The sequence below is a fragment of the Nothobranchius furzeri genome, chromosome 12 (assembly GCF_043380555.1).
Source record: "Nothobranchius furzeri strain GRZ-AD chromosome 12, NfurGRZ-RIMD1, whole genome shotgun sequence".
NCBI classification, from domain to species: domain Eukaryota; kingdom Metazoa; phylum Chordata; class Actinopteri; order Cyprinodontiformes; family Nothobranchiidae; genus Nothobranchius; species Nothobranchius furzeri.
The window spans coordinates 49,806,949-49,824,865 of record NC_091752.1 but is presented as its reverse complement, the minus strand read 5'-3'; the positions used below and the strand labels follow the sequence as shown (position 1 = coordinate 49,824,865).

The following is a 17,917-nucleotide window of genomic DNA, read 5'->3' as shown; positions in this document are numbered from 1 at the left end:
CACAGGTAGTTCTAATAACACCTGAGCTCCATGACGTCTGAGACTGATGCATCAGTGTTACAGCGGGACTAAAGACATGATCAGAAACAGGTTACAGCTGGATGATCTAGGAAGGCAGAAGATCAGGACGTCTGAGCGGTGAACAGGTGAGCGGACCTTCGGGACGTCCCGCTGTCACGCTAAGGGCACGGCTGCAGACCCGCAGATTCGCTGCTGCAGCAACAAATCTGCGGGTCTGCAGCCGTAGATGTTCATCACGTCTTCCTCGTTCTTCACGGGCCGTGACGCACTTGGATGAAAACATCTACCTCTTTAGCTCCTGATCAGCTGATGATGACAGCTTCAACACACCGCGCTGCTTCACGCACGCATTTTCTTATCAGTAACAGAAACGACGATTTGATAAAAGAAGACGGTAATTAATTAGTTTGCTCGTTACTGAAAGAAATATTTTTTATTAACGCGGTTATTTTAAATGGAGTTATTCCCGTTGTGTCTACAGAATGCAGCGACTGAGACCGTGAGGGTCTCCGCCCACCCGGCCAATCATCATCGTGTTTGTAAGTGCGTTACCGACACCTCTCTCTCCCTGGCTGCAGCTGAAGTGTGGCGGTCAGAAAGCCTCACACTGCTGCTCAACGTTTGACAAGCACATAGTAACGCACAACCTTCCGTCCCCAGTAACGGTAACGGCGTTGCAACGGCGGGAAAAGTAATTAATTAGATTATTCCGTTACCTATAAAAGAACGCCGTTAGAAACGCCGTTATACTTAAACGGTGTTACTCCCAACACTGGTCGTTAGGTTTCTGGGGGGGCAGCAGAAGGGATCATCTCACATCCATACTGGAACCCCTGCATTGGCTCCCTATTTGTTTTAGAATTTGTTTTAAGATTCTTGATTTTGCTTTCAAATCACTGCTGGGAACTGCACCACCACCAGAGGGGAGTGGGCATTTTCATTTTCCACTAAATTATGGAAAGGTCTCCCGCTGGTGGTTAGGCACACTCCATCATTGGATGTTAAAGATCCATTTTTATTCTTTGGCTTTCTTATAGGAGTTGGGGTGAGTCTTGTTTTATTCTCTGCATTTTATTGTCTCTACTGCTATAGTCTGGGTATGAGACGGTTTTATGATTTCATAGATTTTACAGTATTTTTTTTTTTGTTCTTACTTGCATCATGTAAAGCACTTTGGGCTTGATAAGTATAAGAAGGTGCTTTATAAATAACTAAATGATGATGATGATGATCCATCCATCCACCCATCCAGCCTTACCTCATCTATGGCTGATTCCTCTATGAGACGTGGGGCATCTGCAGAAAGTAAACCGTGAGTTGCCATAATGTAAATTTTATAGGCTCCTCTCTCTTTCAGGATCTCTGCAGCAGCAACAAAATCTCCTACGTCGTCTATAATATCATCCTGCAGGGAGAAACCAGAAGGAAAAGTTCATGTGTAGTTACAACACCAAGCAGTTCTACTCCATTTCTACACACTCCTTGTTTAGGTGTTGTAAAACACATTCAGGAAGAGAAAAGCTGAGCTACACTGTTTCATGCATTAGAAGGTATAGTAAGACATAGCAGCAGAACAAGTTTTGGGAGCAGCATACCACAATTATGGCAATTCTCTCGCCCACGTCTCCTACTACAGTAATCGGAGGTTTCTCCTTGGCCATCATTACTGAAACAAAAAACAGATTAAATGACCTCACTTCTCCTCGGGGTTAAGAGGAGATAATCTAAAGTAGATTGGGTACAATGGGTAAAGAAAATGTGTTTTAAGCCAATCAGTGTCCCAAATGACTGGGTTTGAATTCAGTGATTTGTAATAAAGTGAGATTAAAATGAAATGATCATTGATCAATCAAGGATGGTGGTGCATGACCTTCCCCCTCCCCATTCTACCCCTCCTACCTTTTAGAAAAACAAAGGCTGAGATGCTAAACCTAGTGCTAAGCATGCCATGCAAAGATCAAAAGGCAAAAGGAATTTCAGCCCAAGATTCCCAGTCAGAACAAACAAACTTCAGGCTTCAGAGGGGACACAGCAGCAGTCGGAACCAAATATGCAAAACACACTTTTGATTTCACCGCAACAGCAGTGGCAGGCACTGACGGGAGTCTTCACACACACTTGCCAATGTTCTGGGATCAGATCTGTTATATTAAACAGATGCCAGCCACCGGCCTGCGTTTACATGCACACAGCAATCACACGTGTCATTTAAATATGCTATAAGCTAACCTCGGTTTTATAGTACATGGTTACTTACAAGGCCAACACGAGCAGCAGAATGTGGTACTTCCTGCTATGCTAACGCTATTTTATGAAACTTTATATCGTCATTTATTGCTTGAAATTGCCAGTGTGTAGTTTCCAGGCACTAGGGGGCAGTACTTAAATACACTTCAGGGTAGTTTTAAACTAGGGCTGCATGATATTAGGAAGACCTGCGATATTCGATAACAGTGCTTAATATTGTGATATCAATATTACTCACGATAAATGAACAAATACTAAAGTATGCAGTGTTGATGTCATCTGGCGTGTGACGTCTAATCTGGGTTCAAAGCAAACAAAAACTAATGCATGAATTCCATTACAACATAACATTTTTATTGCAAAATTATGCAGCTGCACCTGCTACTGTATTAGCAGCAAAACAACAAACTGCATGCATGCAGTTTCTCAGTGACTTTAAAACATCACCTCCACCATAAAAACTTTTTCTGATGCTCCAAATACAGAAAAACATCCCTTACCAGGGTTTTTGAATAAATAAATAAAAAATCTGAAAATAAGTTTAAATGTTAAATAATAGTTAGCATCACTTAAATGCAACAGCAAATTCTCTCATTGCTACTGAACATTTTCTCCACATGTGGTTATGATATAAGGCTGTTGCTGTAATTGGGAAGTGACCTGTGCTGGGCCAAACTAGGAGAATATTAAGACTTTCTGAGGGAAAGAGAAAAACAATTGTCTACCTTTCAAAAGAGGAACTGGCTAAAAACTACATGGAAAATATGTGAAAACGTTTGGTTTTAACCCCAAATTGAACAAGTTTACCTAGATCTTAAAAAGCAGCTCAGATGATGAAACTGCAACTATGATTCTGATAACAAGCTAACAAATTGAACCAGCTCCTCTTAAGATAACCGGCTAGCAGAGCTTCTGACTGACAGTTTATGTGCAGCAGCAAATCAACTATCCTGATTAACAAGGTTATAAAAGCTCATAAATGAAAAATCACTTTGATGAGTGGAGGAACTTTTCCAGGCCCTCTTTAGCAGGGTGGGACTGGGAGGAGAGTGCTGTAGCCTTTTAGCTGGAAGCTAACTGGAGCCTTGGGCTAAGGTGGGTTGGTTCACCGGCACGTGTCGGAGTCAGCCCGGTTACTATCAGCTGCTTAACGACACCGAGCGGACTCACGTTCACATTTGAAAGCAGCGCTGATTCCAGAAACCTCAGCACAAAGTGCGTTCGTTAATCTGAGCCAGCATGACAAACAAGGGAACGGCGCCGCTAACTCAGTTCAGGTGTTGCGTTCGGCGTTCCACCCACCCTAAGGGTCTACGTAAGAGGCGGGCGTATTACATGAACGGACCCATCTGATTGGCCGCATATCAGAAGGGCTACATTTATTGGTCAAATAATACTTCCGCGTAAAAAACAGAGCTGGTTTACAAAAAGCTGATGTATGACATGGATGGAAATGTTTGAACCAAACATTTATCGCCGTTTTTGATGTGCTTTGCGATGGGCCTATCGCACGTCCTGTTATCGCGATGACGATAATTTTTCGATATATTGTGCAGCCCTATTTTAAACCATATCGCCATCACTGTTGCTAGTTTAAAAAAAAACATTGCAGTAAAAGTTGTTATCTGTGGAGCACAAAGCATGCAACCTCGGTGTGATTCCTCAGACTTTGATGGTCCTTCAGTTAAATGCATCGAGAGAATGCAATGCCAATTGTAGTTTTCTGGTGCTGTAGTTTCAGGATGTGCTCGGGGTCCTGCGTCTGCCGATGACATCGTACTATGGCAGTATCTCTCGGCCAAAATATATTGCATCTACTTTTTTCATTTTTTTTTATTTGTGTTTCTTACTAACTAAATGTATTTGAAAGTGGTTTTGTCGTGAAGTCGTACATCCAGCCAATCATCTAGTGTGACGTCATCGACAGGTGAAGTACCCCGAGTCAGCTAGAAGGAAAAATGGCGTCCAACAAAGAACTGTGCCCCATGTACTCTGGCCCCAATTATTATGGGTATATGTAGAATACACATTGTCTCTTTAACCATAAAGTAAATGATAGATGGTCTATATTTGATATAACAACCTCTAGAGTTCTAGAGCCCCCCCCCCCCCCCCCCCCCCCCCCCAAGGCACTTTACAACCCAATCAGTCATTCACCCGCTCACACAATGGTGGTGATGCCCTGGGGCACACAGATGGAGGCAAGGCTGTCGTATGCAGGTGCCACCAGTCCCTCTGACCACCATCAGCAGGCAACGTGAATGTCTTACTGAAGCACAAATAATCAGCGACAGCGAGCAGGGCCCGAACCTGCAACCTTCCATTTACCGGGTGGACACCTAATGGGCTCGACACACGGGAGGCGACATCGCCTCTCCTCCATTCATTTTCAATGAGACATGCACGACAAAGCGATAATCGCGGGTCTCCCTCCTACCAAGCGAAACGCGAAAAACATGCGTGTGAAATTTTGCGCTCATGCATGTGTCGTGCACAGGCGACCCAGCGACGCGATCCCAGAAAGTTGAAACATTTTCAACTTTTCATTGCTATCGCTCGGACGAAGACCAATCAACGGAGGTTTCATTCACTGACCAATGAGCGGACAGGATGCTCCGCACATCTCCGAGCAAACATGAAGGAGAAGTTGATTATTATTTTGTTTTATATAGTAAAATCAGAAGTAAGATTTCACATAACTCTAGCAGCACCTTGTGAAACATCATATCTACCACTTTATTAACTCTGAACCGCTTAAATAACCTTCATTCCCTCCAACCTGACACAGCCAAACAAAACAACGGAAGTTTCGATTTTGCCATGGAACAAAACGCGTAGACGGCTTTGCCGCTGCTGCGGATCGCCTCCCGTGTGTCAGGTAATAAAAGCGACGGCGACAAATTTCGCTGATCGTGGCCGTTTGTCGCCTCCCTTGTGTCGAGCCCATAACTTCTCTGCCACCATTGCCTTAAATAAACAGGTATAACCAGATAGTACTTTAATGTAAATAGCAAGGTACGTGGATCTTTCTCAATTTGGTAAAAAAAAAATACATTTTTGAATATCTATTCCCTGACAAGGTGTTAAAAATAATGTTTGTCTCTCATTAGTGGCAGTTTGATTGCAGTTTGTTGAACTGGTGTCTGTTCATTCAGTCAGACACACACATGGATCGCTGCTGTTAGCTTGGTTTGAAGCTAGGTTACACAACAGGCTTTTCAGTCAGATCTGTTTGGTTAAATGATAAACATATTCAGTTTGTGAATGTGGGTGAATGGGTGTATGACTGGTGTGTTGTAAAGTGACTTGGGGGACCACAGGACTCTAGAAGAAATTTGGGCCATTTTATAATTTACCATATTATTTACCTCTCCCTGGGCTGCCACCTTACCGTGGTGGAGGGGTTTGAGTGTCTCAATGATCCTAGGAGCTAAGTTGTCTGAGGCTTTCTGCCTTTGGTAGGGTCACCCATGGCAAACAGGTCCTTGGTGAGGGATCAGACAAAGAGCAGCCCGAAGACCTCTTATGATGAATTATATGAATGGAAACGGTGTTCCCTCGCCCAGACGTGGGTCACCGGGGCCCCCCTCTGGAGCCAGGCCTGGAGGTGGGGCACATTAGCGAGCGCCTGGTGGCCGGGCTTTCACCCATGGAGCCCGGCCAGGCACAGCCCGAAGAGAAAACGTGGGTCCCCCTTCCCATGGGCTCACCACTCATGGGAGGGACCAAAAGGGTCGGTTGCAGTGTGTGATGGGTGGTAGTCGAGGGCGGGGACCTTGGCGGCCTGATCCTCGGCTACAGAAGCTGGCTCTTGGCACATGGAATGTCACCTCTCTGGTGGGGAAGGAGCTTGAGTTGGTGTGTGAGGTTGAGAGGTTCCGATAAGATATACCCAGATTCACCTCAACGCATGGCTCTGGCTCTGGAACCAGTTTCCTTGAGAGGGGTTGGACTTTCTACCACTGCGAAGTTGCTCCCACTGAGAGGCGCCGAGCAGGGGTGGGCATACTAGTTGACCCCCATCTTAGTGTCTGTACGTTGGGGTTTACCCCAGTGAATGAGAGGGTAGCCTCCCTCCGCCTACGTGTGGGGGACGGGTTCTGACTGTCGTCTGTGCTTATGCACCAAACTACAGTTCAGACTACCCACCCTTTTTGGAGACCTTGGAGGGGGTGCTGGAAAGCGCTCCTTCAGGTGACTCCCTTGTTCTGCTGGGGAACTTTAACGCTCACGTGGGCAATGACAGTGAGACCTGGAGAGGTGTGGTTGGGAGGAACGGCCCTCCTGATCTGAATTCAAGTGGTGTTTTGTTATTGGACTTCTGTGCCAGTCATGGATTGTCCATAATGAACACCATGTTCAGACATAAAGGTGTCCATATGTGCTCTTGGCACCAGGATACCTTAGGCCGCAGCTCGACGATCGACTTTGTTGTTGTTTCATCTGACCTGCGGCCGCATGTCTTGGACACTCGGGTGAAGAGAGGGGCGGAGCTGTCAACTGACCACTACCTGGTGATGAGTTGACTCAGATGGTGGGGGATGATGCTGGTCAGACCAGGCAGGCCCATACGTATCGCGAGGGTCTATTGGGAACATCTGGCTGTCTCCTGTCAGAAGGAGCTTCAATTCCCACCTCCAACAGAACTTCCAAAATGTTCCGGGGGAGGCGGGGGACACTGAGTTTGAATGGACCCTGTTCCATGCCTCCATTGTTGAGGTGGCCGACCAGAGGTGTGGTCGCAGGATCGTCGGTGCCTGCCGTGGTGGCAACCCCCGAACCCGCTGGTGGACACCGGCGGTTAGGGATGCTGTCAAGCTGAAGAAAGAGTCCTATCAGGTCTTTTTGGCCTGTGGTACTCCAGAGGCAGCTGACGGGTGCCAGCAGTCCAAACGGAACACGGCTCGGGTGGTTGCCAAGGCAAAAACCCGGGCATGGCAGGAGTTCAGTGAGACCATGAAGTAAAACTTCCGTAAGGCTTCGAGGAGATTCTGGTCCACCATCCGGCGCCTCGGGGGGGGGAAGCGGTGTGCTACCAACACTATCTATAGTGGAGACGGTGTGCTGCTGACCTCTACTCAGGACGTTGTGGATCGGTGGGCAGAATACTTCGAAGACCTCCTCAATCCCACCGACACGTCTTCCAGTGAGGAAGCAGAGTCTGGGGACTTTGGGTTGGCCTCTGAAATTTCTGGTGCTGAGGTCACCGAGGTGGTTAAAAAGCTCCTCTGTGGCAAGGCTCCGGGCTTGGATGAGATCCGCCCGGAGTTCGTTAAGGCTCTGGATGTTGTGGGGCTGTGTTCACTGACGCGGCTCTGCAATATTGCGTGGACATCGGGGGCAGTCCCACTGAACTGGCAGACCGGGGTGGTGGTCCCCTTATTTAAAAGGAGGACCGCATGGTGTGTTCAAACTACGGGGGATCACACTCCTAAGCCTTCCTGGTAAGGTCTATTCAGGGGTTCTGGAGAGGAGGGTCCATCGGATTGTCGAACCTCAGATTCAGGAGGAGCAATGTGGTTTTCGTCCTGGCCGTGGAACACTGGACAAGCTCTATACCCTTAGGGGGATCCTGGAGGGTGCGTGGGAATTTGCCCAACCAGTCTACAGTGTAATTATTTAGTTCAATGTAAGGAAACAAGTGTTTTTTTTTTCTTTTAGACCATGGCCTCCAGAATGTGCTTATAAGCACGTAATCGCAACCGGCGCCGTGTATTTGATGCCAGAATACAAGTGCTGCGCAACAAGTTTTGAGTCTGATTGACATTTCTGCTATAATACCGTGACACCGCCCAAGTCTACATGTAAGTAATAATATTTTCATCCAAAAGTGTGGATCTTTCACTCCGTGGATTATTAAGTATCAATTAGCTTGTGTTAGCATTAGCTCATTGTTAACGCTAGGTACAGCATGCTTCGGCAGGGTTGTTTACGACTGTTTTAATTCTGCTTTCAACCAGCAGGAGGGAGAAGAAGAAAACTAACATAGTGTTGCTTTAAATCTATAAACCATCTTATTAAAGTTGTTGCAGTCATGCAGACATGCGGCCATGACCACAGGGTCATAAGTGGTTTCTAGTGCTTTTTAAATGGTGGCAGCATGTGTTGATTGGCAAGATGAGTCCAGATATTTAACAAAACAAATAAAATCCAAAACAACAAAAGGGTTTCCTATTGCTCCTGTTTGATTTATGGATTTCAAACTAAAAAAAATCAGAGCACAAAGAAATCGGAAGGTTTAATCATCTTGTACAATTAGCCGTCTGGAGTCATAGATTCAATAAACTTGTTTTTATTTAGATTATGTTAAGTAGAACTAATAATATGTAGATGATTGGTCTGAAAAATGTTGCTGATGCAAATAGGGTGCTTAAACTCCTGAATCCAGACCGTTTTCACAAGATGCAAACACAACCCTCCCTTCTTCTCCCACACATGCACAAATTCAGGAAACCACGTGAAGAGATAATCATTTTATAGTCAGATCAAGTAAATTAAATCTTAAGTCGTACTTGGAAGCTCTATGCCAGGGAACGGAGCTTGTTGTTTGCCTGCTATTGTCAACAAAATACACACCACATTAACACAAAAGCACAAATATAAGACATGACAAACATTCAGTGCCAAGACATCTCGATCCTCTCCTCACATCCACAGAAATAAACAAAACAATAACAACAAAAGCAGAATGGCGGCACCAAACCCTAAAATGTTCATTTCTAGCTGAAGCGATCTGTTGGCTCCAGGAAATGGAATGAATATAAATTGGAAACTAAATAGACATAAAGGAGTCATTTGCCAATGACACACTCATGTGATGGCTTTTAAAACTGAATTTAACAAATTGAAAGATCTTCATTTCACACTTTGATTATTAGTTAGAATCTGCACTTTGCTGTGGCAGCTTAATGAGTAGAGTCTGTGTGGTTAAGGCATGCAGCGGCACAAAAACCATGTTTTTGTAAGACGGCTGATGGCATGAGAGGGAAACGGCAGGTTAGGATCAGAGCTGAGAGGCTAAAATGTTCAGGAATCCCACAGCAGAATGCGTCACAGACAAAAATCACATTATGGAAGATGAAAGATGTAAAGCTCACAAGACATTTTTTTCAGTCTACTATGAGAATACTGGTTAAAGAGCAAGTCACCCATTTCCTGGAATGGAAGCAAATTCCCAGCCGAAATAATTGTCCCATTTAGGGCTGCAACAACGAATCGATAAATTCGATGAAAATCGATTACTAAAAGCGTTGGCAACGAATTGCGTCATCGATTCGTTGTGTCGCACAACTCTTCCAAAAGCCCCCCCCCCCCCCCCCCCCCCCCCCTTCCCGCCCGCCGTTGCGCGCAGACCAGAGCAAGTCAGATCAGCGCGAGGGAGAGCCGCAGATCAGCGCGAGGGAGAGCCGGCAGATCAGCGCGAGGGAGAGCCGCAGATCAGCGCGAGGGAGAGCCGGCAGATCAGCGCGAGGGAGAGCCGGTACCGGCAGATTAGCGTGACGGAGAGCCTGCAGACTTGCGCTGCGAACCGGTTCCGCATTGTTGTGCAGCGATCCAGGCAGCTGCTTCCAGCGCACGGTCCATTCTCAAAGTGGCGCAACCAAAAAACTATAATTAGCACACGATCATTCTTGTCTGCACATGTTCTCTATTTTCTGTCTTATTTGTGCCTGAAGCGCGCTACTGCGGAGCTCATCACCTGTGCTGTGGTGATGTCACCTCACGCAGCATCGAAAACTCGCTCTCCGCTTTGCGGTCAGGAGATCCCTTCGATCTGCTCAAAAGTAACTGATGAGGTGAAAAGGTAAGAATCCAGGCAACAGATTTTCTGGAGGATTACGAGGAGATGCAGGAAGATGAGAGACAGACAGGACAGGAAAATAGTTAAATAAAAACAAGAAAACAAAACAAAGTGTGGAAAAGTAAAATGTAGGTAGATTTATCTCCACTACACGTTTTTACCAGTAAAAACAATAAGTTATACACATGTCATATTTATACATCTGATACAATTCAGATCACCTTCAAAACTCAGTCACACACCCAGGGCCGTTTCAAGACATTTTGGGGGCCAAGGCAAAATGCCCCCCCCCCCCCCCCCCCCCCCCCCATAACTGGGCTCCCCAGAAGCCTCTGTGTAATTCATACCCTCTCCAGGAGTGTTAGTTATACGGTGTTTATAAAAGCCCCTCAGACATTACTGACATGTTCTAATATTATCAGATGAAAAACTAAATTATCAGACATGCTGTCTCATCTGCTTCTTTTATAAACTTGCAAAAAGTAACAAAACCATTTGAAAGCCACTATTTGTGGATTCTCTGAAAGTTTCCATGGAGTGTGTGACAACTTATTTTTTCATTGATCCTATCGTCTAATCTCACAGCTGAAACAAGCATCCTTAATAATCTGCACAGGAAGCTTACCAATGCTGTAGTAAAACAAAATGTATAATAATTTATTATTAATAAAACCTTGTTGCAGCACCAAAGCATAAAAATGAGATTTTGCATTAAATATGCAAAATATTTACATATGAATTGTTTTAGAGCCCTTTTATTGGCAGAATCTGATATTAATTTAGTTCTTACAAAAAATGGGTCCCAACATGGTTTGTGTGGTGTTGCCATAGTGTGACGTCATAGGCACAGATCCCCTGTCCTCTTGTTTGGAAATGGAAATATGATCACCCTACATTAAACAAACTGTCCACCCGGGCTTTTGCGCTGCACAGAGACGCTTCGCTGCCTATGACTGAACGTCAGTTGAGAGTCAGTCTCATGCAGACTGACCAATGAAGAGAGGGCCTCAAGTTAAGACCCTCTCCTCATTGGTCAGTCCACACGAGGTGGGTCAAAGGTTACCCTGAGCGGGTTACGTGTTGTCAGGCATTCAAGTACTGAGTATATTTACTGCATATTACAGTAAAATATTCTGTATGTGACCACATTATGGTGATCCTCGGGTCGTGATGATGGAGCCCTTGAATATTGTTGCCCAGAGTGTTAATCTGGCCCTGGTTCCGCCGTCACATTCCCGCAGAAACTGGTTGATCACACCGGGGCCAGACTACTAGCATGTGGTTTTACAACAACAATGTCCTCGGAAGCAAAAACGCTTTTAAAAGGGAGGGAGGAGTCCTAACTGTTGCTGCAGGCGTGTTGTGTGAGAGTGCAGTTATATAATGGTTAATATATTTTTGGGTTCAGTTGCTTTCATGTGGCCTAATGTGAGTCTATTTGGGATCATTGGAATGATCAGCAGCATTTCTTGATGTGACTTTATAGCAGTTGCCCAGGGCATCATCACAAGGAGGATGGCATTCATTTACTTTTGTTTTATTTGGTATTTTTTCAGTCATTTTTGGAAATAGTGATCAATTTTGATTAATTCACAGCCTATGTTTAATTACATTTAAAATAAATGTCAACAGATGAGATCAAACAAAACAGATGAGAATTACCCTTAAGCTGTTTAACTTGGACCAAGCATTTTAGGTCACAGATAGATGTAGCTTAGGGTATCTGTCTATACACCTTATAAGACAATTTAGGTGATGGCATGTTGTTTTTCTACTATTGAAGTGTTTTCTAATAATGTTGTGTTAAATAAAGTGAAGGAAGGAGAGAAATAACGTTTCCCTAGCAGTTTTTAAAAATTTCCCCATTTAATCTGATTAATCGATTAATCGTGTCGAGACCCCATCCGATTAATCGATTATCCAAATAATCGTTTGTTGCAGCCCTAGTCCCATTTTAGCGCCAGCGTAGGCGTGGCCAGGACTCGGCTGCTCTTATCCACCACAACAGAAGCACAGTAGATGTCACACATATGGCTAACATCACATATCACTGCTCAGCCAATAGCGGTGATGGATTCAAATTCAAATGTAATACAGGTTTCGACCTGAAGAGGGCACCACACTGACGGAATAGACAGAATATTTATCTTTTTAATAAGATGGACTGAAATGCCAAAATAATGGCCACATGTCTACAGCACTATTAGATGCTCCTTTATACAGTTTATCAGCAAAAATTGGTGGATTTGGATTTGTAGGTGACTTGCTCTTTAAATTAGGGAATCTGATAATAAACTCTGAAGCAGTGATGAGTTTGCACACCCTCCACACAAGATTAAAACCCTGCTTTGATCTCAGTGACCTTTCAGAGCGCTGCTGGTTCAATCCAAAGTGCTCCTACATCAGAGCGCCTCAGGATGCAGATCCGCTACTGGTGTTAATGCTTGGGTAATGCTAACTTGTCAGCAACATACATTGAACAAAATATTCCCACTCCATTCTCCTGATTGGAGCTGTTCAGAAAGCGAACAACAACAGGTGAGAGGGTGATTATTTCTAACGTCTAAACAGAAATGTTTAAAGTGTGAAAAGCAAGGGGGAACCCCAGGCACCCAGAACCGAAGCCAACCAGGAAGTGATTAAAAAAAATTTCAGTTCCCCCCTCATCCTCTAGGGGCTGGATCCAAATTGGATGCCAGTTTCACAGCAAAAATAAACACGTTTACAGCCTGGTTCAAAAAAGTACTTTAGGTATAATACAGTGTTTTCTCTACATAGGCTAAGGCGCAGCGCCACGCCTGAAACTCCCACACCACGGCTTCGAACCCCCCTCCCCCTCATACACACACACACACACACACACACACACACACACACACACATGAACCTCGCCACTTTTTTTTGCTGGTTAAATAATGTAAAATGCTGTCCATTTACCATAACGCTGCTTGGTCAAAAACGGGTTGAAATATGACGCACTGGTGGGGCTGAGTGCTGAAACTCGAGCTAAGTGAGCTAACTGAAGCTAGAGGAGGTTTCCGGGCTGCGCCGGTCCACCACGGTCAGAGATCTGTGAAGTCACTGCTGCAGTCTCTGTACCGCGTCCTTCCCTTCAGCAGTGGGAGACCCATGGTCTGAAGAATCTGTCGCTCTAGCTTTCCGAAGGCAGCCGAGCAACGTGACCGCCCAGCTTCCATGCGAGGCTGAAGTCATCCTGGCTGCCTGTTGACCTCTCTGATGAAGACCAAAAAAAAAAAAACACTGCAACTAGTTGCTCATCGATGGTTTTATGGATAAAAGCGTCCTAAAACCTCTGTTAGCTTCAGTTAGCTCGTAGCTGGGAAAGTAATGGCTGACTCACATCCTCAGAGCCTTGCTTTCAGCTCCACCTCAGAGCCCATTTTCGGATTGTCTAGGCGTGATGAGACTTGAAACACGGCCAAGATGGCGGTGATCGGAACCGCCCATTGGGCCTCAATTTAGACCATAAGAAACCGATAGGTGACGTCACAGAGGGTTTGCCTCTACAGTCATTGGAATAAAGCATTTTCATCCTGTGTGGAGGACGTTTTTCCTCAAAACTGTAAGGAGTGTTCTGATGATCTAAACGTTTTTAAAATAAAAAAAGAAATTTGACTGAAAGAGACAATAGAAGTGAAACATTGCTTGAACGCCTTTAAAACACAGATCAGCATAGACGTGTGGTCTTACATGGCAGCTCCAGTCCCGTGTGACCTGTGGTGTTACGCACACACGGAGGGGAGTGTCTTCCGTCGGCCATGTCTGACTCAGAACACTGAGCCTCGCCGTGGATCACGGCCAGGCCCAAACGCAGCCGCTCGGCGTACGACTGAGCTCTGCAAAAAAAGAAAACGCTGAAAATCAAAATGTAAAGATGAAATAAAGAACTTCTGATCCAACTATATGTCCTTCTTTATTATGTCAAACAAATGGAACAACATGTCTTTGCTCAGCTACCTTTTAGCTGCAGCAGGGGACTTTGCAACAATTATAGCATTTCTGTAAAGAGGAATCTAGCAGGATGGAGGAGAACAGATGTTACCAGATGTTGATCTGGGGGGTGAGGGTTAGCATTGTCAACATGAACGCCCAGAGTTCGTACCTCTTCTTGGATGTACTGAATCAGGAATGGGGAGGCTCGCAGGTTATCCACAGGAAAGCTGAAGAAGCCCTGGATCTCCTTCTGATGCAAATCCATAGTGATTATATGCGTGAGACCTTCAAAATAAAAGCCCACATAAAAGTAGAATGAGATGAGAGGCCTTTAAAGGATTAGTGTGTGGAGTTGCGCTGCTGCCTGTACCTGCTTTAGCCAACATTGAGGCTAACAGTTTGCATACTATGGAGCCCCTCTTTCTCATCTTGCACTGCTTGCTGTAAGGGAAGTAAGGAATAACTCCAATGATGTTCTTTGCACACGAGGTCTTGAGGGCATACGCCATGACGAGAAGCTCCATGATGGCTGTGTTCACATCTCTGGTTGCAGCAAAACCACAGCCGAGAGCAAAGACATAAGGGTCCGGTTTAAAAAGCCCGTGTTTAGAAGTTAGCTTGTGTTTTTGTGCTTACCGTGGTATGGTCTGGATGATAAAGATGGTTTGCCCTCGAACGGATTCCTTCACATCCACTCTCGTCTCTAAACAGAAGGAAATGTGTCAACAACTCTCTACGCAGATGACCAAGTTCTTTACATGTCAACAGTGGAGCTACACAAGTACATCTCTGCCCCTGGGGTGCTTGTGTGTTGGCAGAAGGATCACCAGTGGTGTTTTCCCTTGCCTTCCTCTGGAAACTGATTCTTAGAAAGACCGGCTCAACCCTTCTCCTCACATCAAAAACTTTTTGGATCTATATGATTCACACGAATGCCGTATTCTGCTTTAAAAATGGCAAGAAGCAGGTATGTACATGTACTGGTGTCATCCTGCTGCAGGACTTTGATGCAGATTGGAACTACCCATAACTTTGGGTCAGCTTAAATAACACTGGTTGAGCCACAGGGAACAGAACCCTGCCTTGGAACCTTCTAACACTGGACTAGGGAGGAAAAGCCTTAGAAGAGCCACTGCAGAAGCACCAAAGGGCGCCAGGTGGTACACTCCTGAACTAGATTTTCTTGTTTTAACCTTTTTAATACTCCTTCAAGCTTTCTGAAGACCTTTCGGAGGTTTCCTTTGGACTTAGGCAGCTCTTTAACTCTTGCTGTCCAGCTCTAGTACCTGACCATGACAGCATGTTGCTTTTGTGTTTTAAAAAGAATTAAAGGACTAAGAAATAGTGCAGCAGTAGCTCAGGTGGTAGAGCGGGTTGCCTCATGATCGGAGGGTCATGGGTTTGATTCCAGCTCCTGCCAGGGGTATCCTGCTGTTGTGTCCTTGGGCAAGACACTTCACCCAACTTGCCTGTGTTAGTGGTGGTCAGAGGGGCTGACGGCACCAAATGGCAGCCTCGCCTCTGTCAGACCTCCCCAGGGCGGCTGTGGCTACAAGTAGCTTACCATCACTAGCAGTGTGTGAATGTGAGAGTGTGTGAAAGCGTCTTTGGGTGTCTAGAAAAGCGCTATATAAGTTCAATGCATTATTATTATTATTATTATTATTATTATTATTAAATATCAAAGTAGATAACAGAATAGAAAAGTCAAGGACCTGAGAGGAGCATCAGCCTTCAGTTTATCATTATCTTCTCAGCTGGAATCTGTTTATTTGGGCTGGGGTGTTCATTTGCTTGTTAAAAACGTGAGTGTGTGTGTGTGTGTGTGTGTGTGTGTGTGTGTGTGTGTGTGTGTGTGTTCCCATCACCTCTGTTGGTCTCTTGAAAAACCACAGACTTCCCCAATTCAACTCCTAGTCTCCTGCAAACGAAAACAATTTTACAAGAATTTTTATTTTTATTTTATTTTTTCCCCGTGTCCTGTCTGGCTGTGAAGCAAACAGAATTGTTGTCTGAATGCTGGTAACAAGCCTTACAGATTTACTCTCAGGTGGAGCATCAAAGCGTCTGCTTTTAATGTCACGCCTGATACTTAAAACTTTATTGTTATTGTTTTTGAATGCTTTTTAATTCCGACCAGACACGGAGACAGGTGAAAGAGAAAGGAAAAGACAAAAGGTGGTGGTGGTGGGGGGGGGGGGTCCCACAAAAATAGACAAGAATGAACAAGAGTCTGCTTCTAGACCTGCAGAAGGAAATAGAAAAAAAAATGGGACACAACAATACAACAGGAGCAAGCGATCACTGCGTTAGCCTGATGATGAAATATAAAATCAACATTGTTTAACTGAACAATCACACGATAATAAATCACAGTGCATTTAGTGGCAACGACAGCCTTAAGACATGTGTTGAACGTGCCCAAGTCTATACTTATGACAGCACCATGTGAGCACCTGTGTGTGTACACGCGCTTGTATATGTAAGGTTTCTCTATAGGAGCGTCCAATAGTGTGAGGGACCACAGATCTGCCCCCCAAAGATGTGTAGGAGACGGGGGAGCTCCAAGTTTTACAAGAAAAAATAATGCATCATTTGTTCATCTGACTAAATATTTCTAAAAGGTTGCTAATTTGCATAATAAAATGTCATAGCTATTCTAAATATCAGACAGACAGACAGACAGATGATAGAGAGAGAGAGAGAAAGAGAGAGAGAGAGAGAGAGAGAGAGAGAGAGAGAGAGAGAGAGAGAGAGAGAGAGAGAGAGAGATAGATAGATAGATAGATAGATAGATAGATAGATAGATAGATAGATAGATAGATAGATAGATAGGCTCACGGTCATGAAACAACTCTTTGACTAACAGATGCACCTATGATGGTATAGCAGGTGGTTATGAGGTCTGATGCTACAGGTTAACACACCTTTGTTCTATTATGGTAACAGTCACTAGCTAGTAAAGATAACAACTCACTCCGTTATCTTCTTAGCCAGTTCTGTGCATGCTGCCGAGGAGTTTGCGGAAAACACACGATATCCACTTTTAGCGACATTCATTCTTGGAGCAATAAAGTGTCAGTAGCGCCACCTTCTTTTAACTCCGCACTCACTGCGGTTTTAGTGAGCTAGCTGCCGCACACTAGCCCGCTACGTCCGGTATTTCACTTCGAGGATCGCTACTGAGCGCCACAAACGCAGCTAAATCATAGCCACAAGCGTAAAGCGCCTTAAAGTTCGGGTGTATGTTGAGTTTTGCTATCAGAGGAAAGATAAATAACACCGTCTGTAGGGTTGCGTGGTAACCGGTGGAAACTGATGATTCTGAGCTACGGGATTCTTCAAGGGTCAATCTTTTCAGCTGCGCGTTGCAGGTGCAGCAGAGTTTTTCCTGCGTCAGGCGCTGGTGTTAAGTCGATTTGAATTCTCCCTCTCACAAAAATAACCCTCACCCTGACGCTTACTCTTAACCATAACCACTCAGCCACCAAAAATGCATGTTTTACACAATTAATGTATGAAATTACTCTGTGTATATGGTATAGGGTAAAACAGGGTAAAGGTTAGGACGCATTTGTTTTTGGAGTAGAGCTTCCAATTTGTGGCTGGGCGGAGGCGAAACAGACCTCGAGGGGCACATTAATCGACAACACACCTGTACACGCTCCTGAAGCGGGGGAACTAATTCTGGCAGGAATAACTACATACTACAACACCTGTTTTAAAGCCGAAATGCGTTTCCCCGTCTAAAACTTTCTTTTTATTTTGCGTGTACAAATCCCATGAAATACTTTATGTGGTATTGAATCGACTCAATGACAAATGCATGTGAGCTTATTTTCTTGCTGAGCACCACGGCACGATAGGACATTTTAATTAAATAATTGCCAACTA

General features: G+C 44.8%; 1 protein-coding gene across 2 annotated transcripts in view; it reads right to left on the bottom strand.

The window, feature by feature from the left end:
• prpsap1 (phosphoribosyl pyrophosphate synthetase-associated protein 1) overlaps positions 1 to 17,285 on the bottom strand; it is a 22,235-nt gene extending 4,950 nt beyond the window's left edge. Inside the window, exons 1-10 of one of the 2 annotated variants that reach the window (XM_054750469.2) lie at positions 17,001 to 17,285; positions 15,892 to 15,944; positions 14,660 to 14,726; positions 14,394 to 14,566; positions 14,193 to 14,308; positions 14,048 to 14,103; positions 13,781 to 13,926; positions 8,781 to 8,822; positions 1,617 to 1,687; positions 1,280 to 1,426 (exon numbers count right to left, since the gene is read on the bottom strand). In XM_054750469.2, the coding sequence (XP_054606444.1) occupies positions 1,280 to 1,426; positions 1,617 to 1,687; positions 8,781 to 8,822; positions 13,781 to 13,926; positions 14,048 to 14,103; positions 14,193 to 14,308; positions 14,394 to 14,566; positions 14,660 to 14,726; positions 15,892 to 15,944; positions 17,001 to 17,083 (954 nt within the window). In that variant the 5' untranslated portion in view covers positions 17,084 to 17,285. The remainder of the gene's footprint in view (positions 1 to 1,279; positions 1,427 to 1,616; positions 1,688 to 8,780; positions 8,823 to 13,780; positions 13,927 to 14,047; positions 14,104 to 14,192; positions 14,309 to 14,393; positions 14,567 to 14,659; positions 14,727 to 15,891; positions 15,945 to 17,000) is intronic. The other variant, XM_054750470.2, reaches the window with a different exon arrangement.
• Positions 17,286 to 17,917: the final 632 nt, after the last annotated feature.